The following is an 18,700-nucleotide window of genomic DNA, read 5'->3' as shown; positions in this document are numbered from 1 at the left end:
TGAGGATAGGATGAGGACGAGAATGAGGATGAGGATAGGATGAGGAGGAGGATGAGGAAGAGAATGAGGATGAGGATAGGATGAGGACGAAGTTGAGGATAGGATGAGGATATGAATAGGATAAGGATGAGGACAGGGATAGGATGAGGATAGGATATGGATGACGTTGAGGAAGAGGATGAGGATGAGGATAAGGATAAGGATGAGGAAGTGGATTGGGAAGTACTTTGGGCAGATTGGTTAAGTGTTGTTGAAGAAGATGGAAAAGAATGGAAGGTGAGAAAGCGCCACAAGCATGGAAGCTTGATAAGCTATGATGTTCGCCACAAGCAAGGAAGCTTGATAAGAACTTGTTAGTGGTGGCCACAGCCAACCTAGGTTTAGGAGAAGTGCTCTCAACTAAAACAATTCAAATTTACTCAAAATTCAACTTAACTTATATTAATCCAATCTGAATGCATAAATAGGCAAAGTTGCCTTGGCTGAATAGATAAAATAGAAGATAGAAATCAAATTATCTTCTAATAAACATAAAAATAAAATCCTAAGTAATATCAATTGGTTGAGCTGAATTGCTTGTTTGACTTAGTCTTGAGTGTAATTCGGTTTTGGTAGATGGTTGGCCGAATTTGATGAGGAGAAGGAAGAGACTTGATCAATTTGACTTCATCTTGAGGAACTAATCATATTTAATTTGAATCCAATCTGATTTGTTGTTGGTTGGAGATGAGATTAGGATTCCCTATTTTATAGCCTTGTGCACCTTAAAAGATTGAGCTTCCTATCTTCTTTCCTTGTTTCTAGCCGTGTGCATCTTTGGGAGATTGATTAATCTCTCTTTAATCTTCATATAATCTTCTCTTTATCTCCAAGTTTGAAAACGTGTGCCATATACCCTTGAATTCAAATTCAAATCTATCTTCTTTCAAATCCAAATTCAAATTCAAATTCAAATTCAAATTGCTAAAACAAACCTATCTTCTTTTAAATTCGTTTTCCCTCCATGCCTTATCTCCTTGTTTGCCTTAGAGATAAAGTGTTAGCTGAATTGCCTTATCTCCTTGTTTGTCCTTATAGATAGAGTTCCTTACGTGCCTCCTTCCTTGAAATGATCATGCATTGACTTCCATTTGCCCTAGCCACGTGAAAGGCTTACCCTTGAACCTAAGTAAACTACTTGGTCATGAATATGGACCAATGTTACAAATAATTCCCAACCCATATTACATGAATTAAATACTAAAAATACTTGAAGGAAATTAAACCTAAGACTACATGAGAATGCAATCTCATTTATTTGAATAATGCAAATAAAATAAACCAAACTATGCTATAAATTCTTTGCAAGAACATGGCCTCCAAAAATCATAGGTTGCCCCCCTTGGTTTACATCATACCCTCTTTCTTGAAAAGAATTTGTCCTCAAATTTGAGGTATCACCACCTCCTGGATCAAAGACCATCTTCTTGAATTGTAACAACCAATTCTCCACATATTCATCATTGATTATACCCTTGATGAATAGTCCAGCAATAACACATGCACCAAATAGTAATTTTGTGAGGAAACGTTCATCCTTAAAAAACTTCGTAAGAATTGAGTCATCAAGGCTTGTGCTAATCACATCCATATGAATAACTTGCCCAATGTAAAAGTCAGCCTCCAAAATGTATGGATGAATAGGTGCTTCTTCTTTAATAAGGTTCACTCCAAATTCCTGCAAAATGTTGTGAATAAAACTAGGCAAAGACTTGTTAGTAGTAAAAAGAATTTCTTTAACCTGGAGTGGAGGTAGGGGCTGTTTTGGAACCAAAATATTCTCACTTCCCTCTTTTTGAACTTTCTTTTCACACACAATTGCCTTTTTCTCCTCCTGAGACTTGTTAGTAGTAACTAAAATTTCTTTACCCTGTAGTGGAGGTAGGGGTTGTTTTGGAACCAAAATATTCTCACTTCCCTCTTTTTCAATTTCCTTTTTACACACAATTGCCTTTTTCTCCTCCTCAATTTTTTTCTTCAGAGTCTTCTGATCCTCAATCACTTGTGTAGGAGATAAGGGACGTAACACCAACTTTCGATTTTGGTGAAAAAAAGTGTATTTGTTTGAAAATCCATCATGGATGGTCCTCTTATCCATGTGCCATGGACGACCCAAACGTATATGGCTGGTCTCCATGTGAACCACATCACAAAGAACTACATCTTCATATTTCCCTATTGAAAAGGGAACCTCCACTTGCTGGTTCACAATAATCCCCCCAATCTCACTTAACCATTGTAGTTGGTAAGGAGTGGGATGTGGTTTAGTCTCAAGGTTTAGTTTTGAAACTAACCTTGAACTAGCCATGTTGGTACAACCACCATCAATACTTAATAGGCAGATGTTTCCTTGGACCAAACACCTAGAAAGGAAGATGTTTGTCCTTTGGTTGGCCTCATTGGCCATGACTTGGGTTTCAAGCCAAAACTAGCTCTGATGACCACTTGATGACAACCTCAAGGGGCTGCCTTAGAATTATAGGATCGTTTAGCTTGAAATTAGGCTTTGTGAATGTGTGAATTCGGTTTTGTCAAATTAGGGCAATTTTAGGGTTGATTTGCTTCGGTTTGGGGTTGTATAAGTAGGCTAGGGATTGTGTATGGTTTGAGATTTTATGGCCTCGGTTTGGTTAGGTAATTAGGGTTGGAGGGGTTTGAGTTAAGGGTTTTTGGCTTGTAATTGTAGATGATGATTTGTGGCTGTTTAGGGTAAAGTGATGTGTATGGTTTCGGATCAATGGGAGATGAGGTGATTTAGGGATGGTTGGGTTCGGTTGGGGGTTATATGTTAGGGTTGTCTTTTGATTTGGGCGTGGGAAAGTGTAGGGAAGATTGTGATGGCTTGATAAGGAAGAAGGTGGAAGAGGAATGAGATGGAAGACGCCACAAGCATGGAAGCTTGATAAGTCAAGTGTTGCTTGCCACAAGCTTAAGAAGCTTGATAAAAGCTCATCAATGGCCACGGCCAAAGGATAGAGTTTAGGAGAAGTGCTCTCAACTAAAACAATTCAAATTTACTCAAAATAAAACTTAACCTTTATTAATGATTTGATCAAAATATAAATAGGCAAAGTTGCCTTGGCTGAATAGATAAAATAGAAGATAGAAATCAAATTATCTTCTAATAAACATAAAAATAAAATCCTAAGTAATATCAATTGGTTGAGCTGAATTGCTTGTTTGACTTAGTCTTGAGTGTAATTCGGTTTTGGTGGATGGTTGGCCGAATTTGTTGAGGAGAAGGAAGAGACTTGATCAATTTGACTTCATCTTGAGGAACTAATCATATTTAATTTGAATCCAATCTGATTTGTTGTTGGTTGGAGATGAGATTAGGATTCCCTATTTTATAGCCTTGTGCACCTTAAAAGATTGAGCTTCCTATCTTCTTTCCTTGTTTCTAGCCGTGTGCATACTTGGGAGATTCATATAATCTTCTCTTTATCTCCAAGTTTGAAAACGTGTGCCATATACCCTTGAATTCAAATTCAAATCTATCTTCTTTCAAATCCAAATTCAAATTCAAATTCAAATTCAAATTGCTAAAACAAACCTATCTTCTTTTAAATTCGTTTTCCCTCCATGCCTTATCTCCTTGTTTGCCTTAGAGATAAAGTGTTAGCTGAATTGCCTTATCTCCTTGTTTGTCCTTATAGATAGAGTTCCTTACGTGCCTCCTTCCTTGAAATGATCATGCATTGACTTCCATTTGCCCTAGCCACGTGAAAGGCTTACCCTTGAACCTAAGTAAACTACTTGGTCATGAATATGGACCAATGTTACAAATAATTCCCAACCCATATTACATGAATTAAATACTAACAATGAAAATAAACCTAAGACTATATGAGAATGCAATCTCATTTATTTGAATCAATGAAAATAAAATAAACCTAAGTAGAAAGTGACCTAAGGACATAAATGTCCTCCTCACATACCCTCTCCTGGGTCAATTGTGTCCTTTGAGACTTTAAGGATCCCTGCCTTGGCTTTGGCCCTAGTTGTAGGACCATCATAACTTCTCTTGCCCTTGGAATCAAAGGCTGCCCTAGGAGGGTTTACATCATCCCCTCCCTCTTCAAATGAATTCGTCCTCGAATTGCCTTCATTCTTATCCTTTTTCCTATCCTTGCCATGATCTTTCAAAGAATGGCTAAGTGTAGAAAAAATTTCAGCCTTGGGAGTAGGAACAATGTCAAGTGTAGGCTTGGCCATGGACTTGGCTTTTGCCTCACTTTCCTTCCTTTCTTCTTCAATCTTAGCCCTTAGCCTCTTTTGGTCCTCATGGACTTGTTTAGGGCTCTGAGGGGCTAACACCACCATGTGACCATGGTGCATAAATGAGATCTTGTTGGTGAAACCATTATGGCTAGTGTTCTTTTCATATTGCCATGGTCTCCCCAACAACATGTGGCTAGCTTCCATAGGAGCCACATCACATAAGACCTCATCATGGTACTGCCCTATGGAGAAGGGTACCATGACTTGTCTATCCACAACCAACTCACCCACATCACTTAACCATTGGAGTTTGTAAGGGGAGGGATGTGGTTTAGTTTCAAGGTCTAGCTTTGACACTAGCCTTTGGCTAACCACATTAGTGCAGCTACCTCCATCAATGATCAACATGCATACCTTGCCTTGGACCAAACATCTTGAGTGAAATAGGTTGTATTTTTGGCTTTCTTCATGCCTCTTAACTTGGCTGCCCAAGAGCCTCTTCATCATCAAAATATCACAATTAAACATGGATGTATCATCATCACACTCCTCTCCACTAGATGGTTCGGATTGGGACTCAACGACACCATTAGTGATCACCATTGTCCTTTTTGTAGGACATTGAGAGGCAATGTGACCATGGCCAAGACACTTGAAACACTTCACGTTTCTAGTCTTCCCATTGGTCTCCATGGCTGGTTGGGTGGTTTTGTGGCTGCCCACGGCCTCCTTGGCCTTAGGGCTCTCCCTTTTTTGCTCATCTCTCCAAGAGTGGGATTTTGACGTACTAGAGGAGTACTTAGACTTCTTCCTCTTAATTTGGTGCTCCACTTTGATGGCTTTCTGAACCAAGTCATCTAACTCCACATATGGCTGCAATTCCACCACATCTTGGATTTCTGGATTCAACCCATGAAGAAACCTAGCCATTGTTGCTTCACGGTCCTCATTGAGGTTGGACCTAAGCAAGGCTAATTCCATGGCTTTGAAATATTCATCTACTGTTTGGGACCCTTGAGTGAGCCTTTGTAGCTTGTTATGCACATCTCTATTGTAAGAATGAGGTACAAACCTTCTTCTCATTGCTCTCTTCATTTCAGCCCATGTTTCAATGGCTACATCTCCACATCTCACTCTATCTTTTTGGTGCTGATCCCACCAAACCATTGCATACTCTTGAAATTCAAGGGCTGCCACCTTGACTTTCTTTGCCTCTGAATAGTTGTGACAATTGAAGACTTGTTCCATCTTCAATTCCCATGCTAAATATGCCTCTGGATCACTCATCCCCAAGAAAGTAGGGACTTTGATCTTAACACCATCCAAATCTCCTCTATGCTCACGGTTTGGGCTTGTATTTGCACCCTCTCTTTGCCTTCCATGTCCACGAATTGGGCTAGCATGACCACGGCCAGGGCTGCCATGGTGCTCTCCATGTCTCCTTCCATGGCCACGGTTTGTTCCATCATGGCCACGGCTGCCATGTCTCCTTTCACTATTATAGGCACTTGAATAATTGTACCTATCCTCATGTCTCGGCCTCTCCTCTCTCCTAGGCCTCCTTCTTCTTCTTTCATGGTTATGATTACCATGATTTTGTTCATCCAGCCTTCTATCATAATGGATCCTCAACTCCTCCAATTGTTGTTGAAGAGTTTGGAATTGGGCATCCATCATGTTTTGAAGTCTCACGGTTAGTGAGGCTGATCTTGGTGAAACCGTAGGACTCCTTTCTGGACTTGACATTGCTCAAGCTAAAGTAGCTCTGATGACCACTTGATGACAACCTCAAGGGGCTGCCTTAGAATTATAGGATCGTTTAGCTTGAAATTAGGCTTTGTGAATGTGTGAATTCGGTTTTGTCAAATTAGGGCAATTTTTGGGTTGATTTGCTTCGGTTTGGGGTTGTATAAGTAGGCTAGGGTTTGTGTATGGTTTGAGGTTTTATGGCCTCGGTTTGGTTAGGTAATTTTAGGGTTGGAGGGGTTTGAGTTAAGGGTTTTTGGCTTGTAATTGTAGATGATGATTTGTGGCTGTTTAGGGTAAAGTGATGTGTATGGTTTCGGATCAATGGGAGATGAGGTGATTTAGGGATGGTTGGGTTCGGTTGGGGGTTATATGTAAGGGTTGTCTTTTGATTTGGGCGTGGGAAAGTGTAGGGAAGATTGTGATGGCTTGATAAGGAAGAAGGTGGAAGAGGAATGAGATGGAAGACGCCACAAGCATGGAAGCTTGATAAGTCAAGTCGAACTTGTTGATATATATTCCTTTGGCATGTGTATGCTGGAAATGATCACCTGTGATTACCCATACAGTGAATGTAAAAATCCGGCCCAAATATATAAAAAAGTTACCTCTGTAAGTCTTCAGCCAACGAGTTTATTAATTATTTCGTGGTGCTTTTTTGTCTTCTTATTTTGATAACTTGCACCTGGTTTTTACTCAAATGTTCGTGCTTTTAGGGTATAAAGCCTGCTGCTCTTGCCAAAGTAAATGATCTGGAAATGAAGCGATTTATTGAGAAGTGTCTAGTTCCAGCTTCTATGAGATTGCCTGCATCTGAACTATTGAAAGACCCATTCCTTGCAAATGAAAACACAAAGGGGAGCAATCATGATATACGGCATCTTCCTAATCCCCTCCCAAAATTGGTGAATCCACCAATATCTGAGCCTCATCCCATGGAGATAGACTCGAACTTGAGGCATACTTCATCTGGCTCCTCTGTTAGAAGAGTTGAAGATACTTCTTCAACTTTTGATCTCGTCAGAATGACTGAGAATAATGAATTTAGGTTAAGAGGAGATAAAGATGGTGAAAGTGCAATTTCGCTTATGCTGCGAATTGCCGATACAGATGGTGAGTATTTTCAGATATCTTTTATTTGTTACCTTGTGCTGAATGTTAATATACTTGTGTAGGTCGAGCAAGGAATATCCATTTTCCATTCTTTATCGATTCTGATACTGCAATTTCAATTGCTGCGGAGATGGTGGAACATCTGGAACTCGCAAGTGAGGATGTAGCTGTCATTGCTGAGCTAATACACAACATGATTGTGAAGCTAGTCCCCAACTGGCAACCCTCATCTCAGGACCTTCAATTTCGATCAGATCATTTATGCAGGTCTCCTGATGTTCAGAATGGAGATATAGGAAGCTGCCATTGGCCTCCACTGTCAAGTGATTTTGATACTAAGGCAGTCGATGGGGATTTTGTTATTTCAAAACATATCGACCGGGAAGATCAGGAGAAGCAAGAATCTCTTATGTCGGATATTTCAGCAGAGTATGGGGTTCAAGTTGCCTCAGATTCTAAAGGTTTAGAGCTCGACTTTTCAGTTCTTGATGAATGCTGGAAAGGATCCGATGTCTTCAGTTGCAATTCAGATTTCATGTTTTGTGGTCAAGATGATGGACACAAGAATAAAGCTAATCAATCAGAGAGCCACTCACCAAGCTCATTGATGAATTCATGTTCCAGTGCATCCGAAATATTTGACATGTCGCGCATATGTTCTCTTACTCTCTCCGACAAAGATCTTTCCAGTGATGATTTGCAGTTGGAGCTTGATGCAATAGATATGCAGTATCAACAGTGCTTTCGTCAGATTGAGAAGATGAGGGAGGAAGCCATAGAAAATGCCAAAAGGAAATGGATAGCAAGGAAGATAATGTCAAAAGGAAATGTATAACAAGGAAGAAAATATTAGTCATATGATGAATTAGGATATGATTGTTTGTGGTTTTTTTTTCTTCTTATAAATTGATTGATTTGTGGCTGCTAGAGCATTGGGTTGCATTTTTCTTTTTGTTGGTGGTTCTTGTTTTTTGGGGAGTGGAAATTGGGATAAATAGATTTATTTGTTTGTGGAAAGATCAAAGTTTGTTGGGAAATTGAAGTAATGAATTATCATTTTGACATTTTTGTCAATCCCATTTTAATGCTTTAATATATTACACTTAACGTTTATCAGCATTTTATGTATAGGACGTTGAGTTTGTGTACAAAAGACAGAACTCCTTGCTCCTTTAGTGTTTACCTATTTATGAGTACTCAAACAATATTCATGGATACTTAACAAGTTTACAAATTGAATGGAGAGGGAGCTCACGCCTTGATGGCTTTGGGGTTGTTTCTATCAGACTTTTTGGGACATTATGAATGGTCATGTCTGCAACTCTGTGTGACAATTCTTTAACCAGGGTTGGCTCCTTCCCAACTTAAACTCCAACGATGTGATCCTTATTCCTAAAACTCAGGAGGCTGATAAAGTGGAGGATTTTAGACCTATAGTTCTAGCCAACTTCCAATTCAAGATTATTACAAAGGTCTTGGTTGATAGGCTTGCAAACATAGCTCCTATAATCATTTCTTCTCATCAAAGATGATTTATTAAGGACAGAAAAAATCAGGAGTGCGTCTGCATTGCCTTAGAGGCTATTAATATGCTTGATGATAAAGTCTTTGGTGACAATCTAGCTATCAAGCTGGATATAAAAAAGGCCTTTGACACAATGAATTGGAGGTTTATCTTATATATTTCGAATGCTTTTGGTTTATGCATTAAATTCTGCAATTGGATTAAAACTATCCTTCACTCAGCCAAATTGTCTCTTAGTATTAATGGTCAGAATGTGTGCTTCTTTATATACTTTGAATCGCTGATTATGCCTTAGCATCTGGCCAAAATATCAATGCTAGCAAATGCAAATTCTATACTACTAATGCCTCTCCTACGAAAATTGCTAATCTTAGCTCTTACTTGGGATTCTCTGTTGCCTCCCTTCCTTTTGTCTATCTTGGTGTTCCAATCTTCAAAGGAAAGCCTAAGAGGTTACATCTTCAACCAATTGTTGACAAAATCACTACAAAGCTTACCAATTGGAAGAGCTCTAATCTCCCTATTATGGGCAGGGTGGAGTTGGTAAAGTTTGTGATTCAAAGCATGCTTGTGTACAACTTCCACATTTACAAATAGCCTTCCCAACTTGTCAAACAATTAGATAGGAAAATAAGAAACTTCATTTGGGTAGGTGACACTGAGGTTAGGAAATTGGTCACAATGGCTTGGAGTCAGGTTTGCGATCCATTGGCTGATGGTGGCCTTGGTATAAAACCTCTTCACTTGATCAACAAAGCTGTTTCAATGAAATTGGCTTGGGATATGATCTCTTCTAGCTAGGAATGGGCTCAATTCTATAGGCAGAGGTTTGGCTGCAACATAATCATTCCCTCAAGGTATTTCAAATCCTCTATATGACATGACATAAAATAGCAATGGAACCTGGTTTTCAGTAATTCAATATGGTTGGTTGTTGAGAGGTGCAATATCAATTTTTGGAAAGACAATTGGCTTGTGGAGCCTCTAGTGGATACCTTGGAAATTCCTACTGATATCCATTCATCCTTGTTGGCAAAGGTAGTTGATTTCATCCATAACTCAAAGTGGACTATTCCTCAGTGCTTAGCCACTACCCATCCAACCCTTATAAATCAAATTGCCTCAACCATAATCTATGTTGGCAATGACAAGTTAATTTGGCTGAGTCCTAATGATGGCAACTTCACCTTAAAGGTTGATTTCTTCTATATCAACACCCATGTCCTTTATGTTAGTTGGTGCAAAAAAATTTGGTCTTCATCTATACCTCCATCAAAGTCTTTCATTTTATGGAGGCTTTTGAATAATAGAATGCCTACATATGAGAATCTGCAGAAAAGAAGTTGTAGTATGCCTTCAATATGCAATCTTTGTAATAGAAGCTCTGAGTCTTCTAATCATTTGTTCTCACACTGCCATTTTGCTAAGTATTTATGGTCCTGGGTAAACACCTCTTTCTCAATTTCCCTAGACTTAACCTCAATTAATTCGGTTCTATCTAGCTCCAAGAACTACTGGAGCCCTCTGCTAAATCAAGTGTTCCACGCCTGCATCATCCACACTACTAACACCATATGGTATTGCAGAAACCAGAGAAGATTTGAAGATAGGAAAATTTCAATGCATCAAGCTATTGCTAAGATTAATAGAGAATCTTCTCTTTTTGATTCTTTATCTACAATTGTAGCCTACCCTTCTTTAGATGAATTTTCCATACTAAAGCTCTTGAATGTGCCTCTTAAGTATAGTAAAGCTCCTAACATCTCAGAGGTGGTTTAGAAGGCTCTAGTCCAAGGGTATCTCAAAGTCAACACGGATGGCTCTACCCATGGCTCCCTTGGTCATGCAGGGGGTGGTGGGATTTTCAGAAACCATTGCGGATTGTTTGATGTTGGTTTTGCAACCTACTTGGATATCAACAATGCTCTCTTTACGGAATTGCACTCATCAATTCTGGCTGTGGAAATTGCTCACAAAAGGAGTTGGTATAACCTTTGGTTAGAGTGTGATTCCACTTTGGTCGTGGATATATTCAAAGGGAAATCCACCCCCCTGGCAACTTCAAAAACAGATTTTCTAGATGCAAGTCTCTATACTCCGCTATTAATTTCTTCATATCTCACATCTTTAGGGAAGGTAATATTTATGTGGACCAAATGGCTAATTATGGTTGTTATCTAGATCAAATACTTGGTGGAATGTAATGCCTTCTTTCATCACTAATAACTTTGCAAAAATTGGATAGGTCGGCCTAACTATAGATTTAGAAACTTGTAATTGCTTTCCTTATGATGCTTCTTCTTATTAATATATACGGGGTGCTTTGTCACCTTTGTTTTAAAAAAATATTCAATGTGATAAACATATAATGAAATTTATTTTTAACTTTGATATTTTAATTGGTGTAGTTTATATATTTATTTAGCCCATTCTCCAATATTAGACTTTTCATATATAGTTGAAAAAAGAATCATATATTTAGAATTATAATAACGTAGGTCGAGATCACATGTTTCTAATAATGTCTTATTTTCTGTTCGGATCAATCAGAATGTTATTTATTGTTATTTTTGTTTTTAATAAAAAAAATTATCCATATGACAATATATGATTGGTTCGGAACAAGAAATGAGAATGTTGGAGAAAAGTGAATTCTGTAAAAGTGGACAAACTAATTATATATAATTATATACTATATATTCATAGGCTATGCAATGGGCTAGCTACAAATTCGTGGTAGCTGGGTATGTATCTACCAATTTAGCCATTGAACTATAAATTATTCTCATCTTCATTTCACTCTCTCATATCCTCCTCTCCATACAAAAATAAAAACATAATCTTCTTCTCTTCCAAATAAGATTATAACACTAATATTCAAAATCAATTCATAGATCTCATGGAAGAAATCTCACATGAGATCACATCACCTCTCTGTAAGCATCTCATTTTTACTTCCATTTCTTTCTTTCATGGTTTCGAATTGCGATTATAGTCATAAGTTGTATTATACTTATCGACTTATTATAATTATAGCCATAATATTATCGTTGTGGTACTTTCATGACCATAAACAAACTCGACAATATTATGGCCACAACTACGATTGTGTATTACAATTCAAAACCGTATACTTGATTTATATCTTCCGTGAATTAATATGTTATCTAAAAACTTATGTAGTGTCTTCTAACAAGAAGGAGAAAGATGAAGGTTCAACCTCTTCAGAAGATTCTAATGAGAATTCACCAATCAAACAAGTTGCCCTAACGGTTTCAACAAAAGATGACCCTTCACTTCCAGTTCTGACCTTCAGAATGTGGTTCCTAGGAACCCTATCATGCATCCTTCTCTCATTCCTGAACCAATTCTTTTGGTACCGAACCGAACCACTAACCATCACCGCGATCTCTGCGCAGATCGCGGTGGTGCCCTTAGGTCAACTCATGGCTGCAAAAATAACAAAACGTGTTTTCTTCAAAGGAAAAAAATGGGAGTTTACATTGAACCCTGGACCCTTCAATGTGAAAGAACATGTTCTGATAACAATCTTTGCTAATTCTGGTGCTGGAAATGTCTATGCCATTCATATTGTTACTGCTGTCAAAGTTTTTTACCATAAGAATATCACATTCTTTGTTTCATTGCTTGTTGTCCTCACAACTCAGGTAGGTCCATTAATTTATTATAGTACTTATTATTCTTCATTATTGCATGGACCAACCATTTTCTTTAATTTCCACTTGCTTTATTTATTCATTAATTTATTTCATTACAATGAGTTATTCTTTTACATAATCTAATATCTATCTACTATAATTATTAATATATTTTTAACAACTAACGAGATGTTAGTTTAATAATGTAAGACTCCATTAGATCCTCAAGGTCGAACGTTCGATGCCTGATAGCGACACTTATTGGGAGGTCTAATTTCTTATCCAAAAATGTGAGGTGGTAGTACAAAAAAATCGATTTTTAACATTGAATATTATCATTTAACTAAAAAAAGTATTTTAAAATTGTAAGTACTAGGAAATAGGAATGATTTGTTGTTATTCAAGCAAGTTTATATCTATCTACGTGTATCCAAATTGATTCACATGTTCTTTCTATGAGTATCTCTAGTACTCTTTTGTGTTAATGAATTTCCCTTTTATTAATAAAAAAATTTGGATACCCATCATTCATTAGTCACCAACATTAATATAAATTAAATGTGATCTCTCAAAGTTTTGGCTGATTTAAACTACGCCAAAATTGATATTTAATAACGTCGGAATTGATATTTAACAATTTGTTGTGCTACTACCAATATAAGAAAAGTGACATATAAAAAATAGTAACTTATGAATATAAATTAATTATATGGTATTGATTGGCAGGTATTAGGATTTGGATGGGCTGGCATATTTAGAAGATATCTGGTGGAACCAGCAGAAATGTGGTGGCCTTCAAATTTAGTCCAAGTTTCACTCTTTAGGTAAAACAAAATAGTGCATTCTAACTCATAATCATGTTTAAAAATTGATATTAAAATCTATTATCTATGTTAAATTAATATAAACATGTTATGGTTGTATAAAATATGATATAGTTTAAGCATAAAAAAAAAACTATTGTGTAGTTTAATGGAAATTCTTACATAAGCTGGCACAAATTTATTTTATAGGCACATTCAAATGATGTGTGTTCCACTAAAAGGTGATTATTTCTAGAACTTCCCCATGTTAGTGTGCTTAAAATGCACTTATTATGTTGTAGGTATTAAAAGATCTTCACCTAATTCAACGGCATGAATAAATATATTTTGATGGTGTGCTTGATTTTGTTAATATGAATAATTATATTATAATCACACGTTTTTATTTTATGTAAATCAATTAAACCTCTCTCTCTTTTCACACATATATATTATGTTTATTTTCCTTTTTATAAGATTATTATAGTTTTGCTTTCTTTGTATAGAACCATTTTTTCAATGTTTAAACATACTTTTGTTACTAAAATGCCATTGCTTTAATTATTCGGAAAGAAATGGCAATTAATTGAGTAGAAAGAAAAGATAAATGAATCTTATTAGAATAGGAAAATCTTAATTAAATATATTTATGCTACTATATAAAGCAAAACATCTTTAAAGGTATTTAGATAATTGAACAAACAATTTTTTATATTTTAATTTTGCCTTTACTATTACATAAATGTAAAATATTTCTAAAAAGATATTCAAGTAACTAAACATGTATAATTTTATTCAATTCCATTCAGTAACCACTATAGCATAATTTCCATATTCCAATTTTATGTTTTTAGAACATCCCAATTTAATAACTTGAAGAAACTTATACATTTTCTTTTATTATTTTTTATCAATGCATTACTATTATTTCATATATTCTCTCTTCACCATTTCAATAAGAATAACTTTGACATCATGAAAAAATATTCAATGACATACTAATTATTATTAGTGACATACATTAAAAAATTTATAGAAATTTTGTGTATACACGATATCAAAAAATAAAAATATAGGTCGATGAACTTGATACTATATTAATAATTGTCCTTCTTTTATACAAATAAAATAATGGAAAATGACCATATAATTATTGTTGCCGTTCAAACAAGTTGTAGTAGCTAGATATTAATAATTCTTTTGTGAAGGTAGTTGTAAGTATTATTTCTGTCAGAATAGTTTGGAATCAACGTGGTCCACAATGTTCCAAGATTCCCTAAATATCTTATTAACTATAATTTTATTTTCAATTTCAGCACTTTTTTTCTATATCATACAAAAAATCGTAAACTTTGAGAAAATTTACGTTATTTTTTCTTTTTATTTTATTCCAATATGCATAACCATCAGCATCTTTTGAAACTGCTATCCTATAACCAAATTCAACAATGATTTTTGGGAATTAAATACTTTCCATTACCTCTCAATATTTCCCTAGCTATTGGATGGTTAATTATTAGGAATAAATTTGTTTTGTCTCAAATTTTGTCTTATATTATGCGTCAATAAAAACATATTATATCAATTAAAAACTTAAATTTTATGGTTTCTATTTTTACTTTATCATGATCAATACAGAATAGCGTATAGGACACAATACGAGACAAAAGGGTACATGTCTTTGTCCTAAGGAATTGGGTTTATGTGATAGGTGATGCTGTTGCGTATAGAATCATCATAGATTCATTCAACCTTGATAATGATAAGGATAAGGAACTACACAAATGAATTGTAGAGTTCTAAAAATATATGGTTTACCCATTTGTCTCTTTAGTTATTGAGTAAAATCTCATTATCATGTTCCATTTATACATTATCCCAAAATATAATAAAAGCTTACAAGGTTAAAAGAACATACTTTTAATATTTTTCTCTAACGAATTAATCAATATTTACCATAGTATACAATTTTATTTATTTACTATTGCTACTTTGATTTGAGAAAAATTCTTCACAATATTTACCATCTTCTATGATAAAGAAAGTATTTCCTTTGTATTATCAAGGCTATTTTCTCACCTTTCTCGATAATGAACTAATCCCTTTCAAAGTTCATGATTGATTGTCTCTCCCAACAAGTATTATTCTCAGGAATCGAACTATTGATCTTGGGGATCTAGTTGGGCCTTAACTACTGGACCAACTCCTTATTGGTAAAGAAAATATTTTTAAAACAGACATGAGTAAGTTTTTAAAAGTATAAAATAAGAGAAAAATACATGATTTTAATATACTACATGTTTAGATGAATAAATGTGATTATTTAAATATTTTATGCCTGATTCAATCAAGACTTTTTGTAGTTCTATTTCTAAGAAGTAGAATTTGATTTATTCAGGGCCCTACATGAAAAAGAAGAAAGCAGAAAAGGAGTTTTAACAAGATCACAATTCTTTGTAATAGCATTTCTATGCAGCTTTGCTTATTATGTTTTCCCAGGCTATCTCTTTCAAATGTTGACTTCACTTTCTTGGGTTTGTTGGATTTTCCCAAATAATATTTTGGCCCAACAACTTGGGTCAGGCCTTAATGGGCTTGGAATTGGTGCCATTGGGCTTGATTGGTCTGCAGTTTCAGCTTACCTTGGAAGCCCACTTGCAAGCCCATGGTTTGCAACTGCAAATGTAGCTGTGGGCTTTGTGTTTGTGATGTATATTATTACACCATTGTGCTATTGGTTCAATATTTATGATGCAAAAACATTCCCTATTTTCTCCAACAAACTTTTCACTTCACATGGCTCAGTTTATAACATTACAAGTATAATAGACAACAATTTTCACCTGGACCTTGATGCTTATGAAAAAGAAGGTAAACTACACCTAAGTACTTTCTTTGCTATGACTTATGGTGTTGGTTTTGCTGCACTTTCTGCTACCATTGTGCATGTTGGTCTCTTTCATGGAAGGTTAGTACTCAATCTTTTCACACTTCAAATTCTAAACTACATAAAAGATTCATGTTAATATTATTAAGTATGAGATGAAAATGCAGAGAAATATGGGAACAAAGCAAATCAAGTTTTAAGGAAAGAAAAATGGATATTCACACAAAGCTTATGAGAAAATACAAGCAAGTTCCTGAGTGGTGGTTTGTGTGCATACTCATTGCAAATATTGCAGCTACAATCTTTGCTTGTGAGTATTACAATGATCAACTTCAATTACCTTGGTGGGGTGTTTTACTTGCATGTGCCATAGCTATATTCTTCACTCTACCCATTGGGATAATCACTGCACTCACAAATCAGGTTAGTTAGTACTATTGAATACAAAAAAGTTCTCCATTTTTCATTGTTTTTTTTGTCTAACTTTGTAATTTGTACTATTTACTACAGTCACCTGGATTGAACATAATCACAGAATATGTGATAGGATATATCTACCCAGGTTATCCTGTTGCAAACATGTGCTTTAAGGTTTATGGTTACATTAGTATGACACAAGCTATCACTTTCTTGCAAGACTTCAAGCTTGGTCACTATATGAAAATCCCTCCTAGGACCATGTTCATGGCACAGGTCAATATTCATCTTTCATTTTTACACATTTTTTACTAAAACCATTTAAATAATTTCAAAATGGTATGCAAGGTTTCAAGTTATAGTTTTTTTATTAGCAAGTTGTTAATTTTACTTCAACATGCAAAAAAAAAATAAATAAATAAATAAATAAATATTCATTCCAGTCGTTTGTGTTTTTTGATCTTATCAGTTTGGTCTCTCAAAATTTTAAAAATTCAAATTGGTCCAAAAAATTTTAAATGTGGGTCAAATTAGTTTTTTTTATCATGTTTTTACTATACCTGATAGAGACTAGTTTGACCCTAAAATGACCAATTTAACCTATGTATGAAGTTTTTGGGATCTTTTTTAGGTTTTTCAATTTTTGAGGGACCAAATTGGTAAAATCGAAAAACACGAGAGACGGAAATGAGTAATCACTCTAGCTAGTTTTGTAAATGTTCATAATCAAAATATCTTTTCATCATACATGTTGGAAAAAGATGTGACCATATATAACTACCCTTATTTATACAACTTATTTAGACATCATTTAATGAACAATTCATCCTAATATAGATGTGTTACTTCACTATTGATCCACACTCATATAAACCAAATGTTTTCTCAATGTAAAGTTTGATTGAAGATGGTTAATTACTCAGGTTGTAGGAACACTTATAGCAAGTATTGTGTATTTGAGCACTGCATGGTGGTTAATGGAAACCATACCAGACATATGCCAGGATACATCCTCTGTTTGGACTTGTCCAGGCGACACGGTGTTCTACGATGCATCGGTCATTTGGGGCTTGATTGCGCCAAGGCGAATCTTCGGCGACCTCGGAAACTATGCTCGAATCAACTGGTTTTTCCTAGGAGGAGCCATTGCTCCTTTACTTGTTTGGCTGGCTGCTAAGGCCTTTCCACAACAAGAGTGGATTAAGCTCGTAAACATGCCTGTTTTGATCGGCGCAACGGGAATGATGCCTCCAGCAACAGCAGTGAATTACACTAGCTGGGTCATTATTGGTTTCCTATCTGGATTTGTTGTGTATAGGTACAAGCCGGAATGGTGGCAGCGTCACAATTATGTTCTTTCGGGGGCCTTAGATGCGGGACTTGCGTTCATGGGTGTGCTTTTATATCTTTGTCTCGGATCGGAGAATATTAGTATCGAATGGTGGGGAAATAACCTTGATGGTTGTCCTTTAGCTCATTGTCCAACAGCCAAAGGAGTTGTCGTTCAAGGTTGTCCTGTTTTCACTTAGGCTATGTTTGGTTTTTCTTTAGGGGTGCTTCAGAATCACTTTTAGCACAACTCTGTTAATAATATAGCTTTTGGTTTGAATCACTTTTGAAGAGTTGGAACCAAACATGCTATTAGAGTAAAATGTGATTACCAAAATGAATGTTTCTCAATCTTAGGAATTCATGTTGTCTAGTTCAACAAACACATCATTTATTATTATGTGTGGTTAATGTATATATTTTTTCCTTCAAATCAACTATGGTTAATTAAATTTGATTCTGCATTGTAAAAATTCATCCATGGTTAATCATGTTTATTAATGTCAACATTTTTCAATAGGCTTATCTTTGTGATTTAGTTTTTAAACTTTTTTGTGTGTGTATTTTCTCACTTTTGGGTAAGGAACTAATTGCTTTCGGGGTGTGTGATTGTCTTCCCAACAAATATCACTCCCAGAAGTCGAACTATTAACCTTTTGGTCATTCAAGGGATCAGCCTTACATTACTAGATTAACACATTGTTGATAATTTTCGAGCCATTAAATGTTTATTAAAAACTCTATTTTTTTGAACTCAAATATGTTCTATACATGAGTACCACTATATCTTTGAGTTATAAGGAGACACAACATCTATGGAGAAAGATATGATGTTATAAATAGTGTCCTAAATTATGTTACAGACCAATAATGTTGAAGCAAAAATAGACAAAATAATAAATATTTAAAGAATTAGCTTTAATCACATATTTGTACTTCCAATTGCATCTTGGTAATAATA

General features: G+C 35.5%; 2 protein-coding genes across 3 annotated transcripts; both read left to right on the top strand.

The window, feature by feature from the left end:
- LOC109358461 (serine/threonine-protein kinase WNK8-like) lies at positions 6,508–14,491 on the top strand (the record flags this gene model as incomplete). 2 transcript variants are annotated; one of them, XR_002108968.1, is given in 4 exon segments in its annotated part: positions 6,508–6,618; positions 6,723–7,119; positions 7,182–8,027; positions 14,474–14,491. XR_002108968.1 is itself a non-coding variant. In XM_019602693.1 (3 exon segments), coding segments are annotated over 3 exon segments (1,281 nt in total), but the record flags the coding sequence as incomplete, so codon positions are not given.
- LOC109358460 (oligopeptide transporter 7-like) lies at positions 11,369–18,252 on the top strand. The gene is made up of 7 exons (XM_019602692.1): positions 11,369–11,580; positions 11,828–12,312; positions 13,030–13,127; positions 15,505–16,074; positions 16,161–16,416; positions 16,504–16,686; positions 17,334–18,252. Exons 1-7 carry the CDS (start codon positions 11,544–11,546, stop codon positions 17,937–17,939), a joined length of 2,235 nt encoding a protein of 744 aa, XP_019458237.1. The 5' UTR covers positions 11,369–11,543; the 3' UTR covers positions 17,940–18,252.

This window comes from Lupinus angustifolius, chromosome LG10 (assembly GCF_001865875.1).
Source record: "Lupinus angustifolius cultivar Tanjil chromosome LG10, LupAngTanjil_v1.0, whole genome shotgun sequence".
Lineage (NCBI taxonomy): Eukaryota > Viridiplantae > Streptophyta > Magnoliopsida > Fabales > Fabaceae > Lupinus > Lupinus angustifolius.
Note: the sequence above shows the minus strand (reverse complement) of the source record. Positions and strands in the feature narration are given on the sequence as shown.

Excerpts from the sequence above, each read along its gene's own strand:
- LOC109358460 (XM_019602692.1), top strand. The coding sequence starts at position 11,544 with ATGGAAGAAATCTCACATGAGATCACATCACCTCTCT. Across the intron at positions 12,313-13,029 it reads TTGTTGTCCTCACAACTCAG|GTATTAGGATTTGGATGGGC; the intron begins GTAGGTCCATTA and ends ATTGATTGGCAG. Across the intron at positions 13,128-15,504 it reads GTCCAAGTTTCACTCTTTAG|GGCCCTACATGAAAAAGAAG; the intron begins GTAAAACAAAAT and ends TGATTTATTCAG.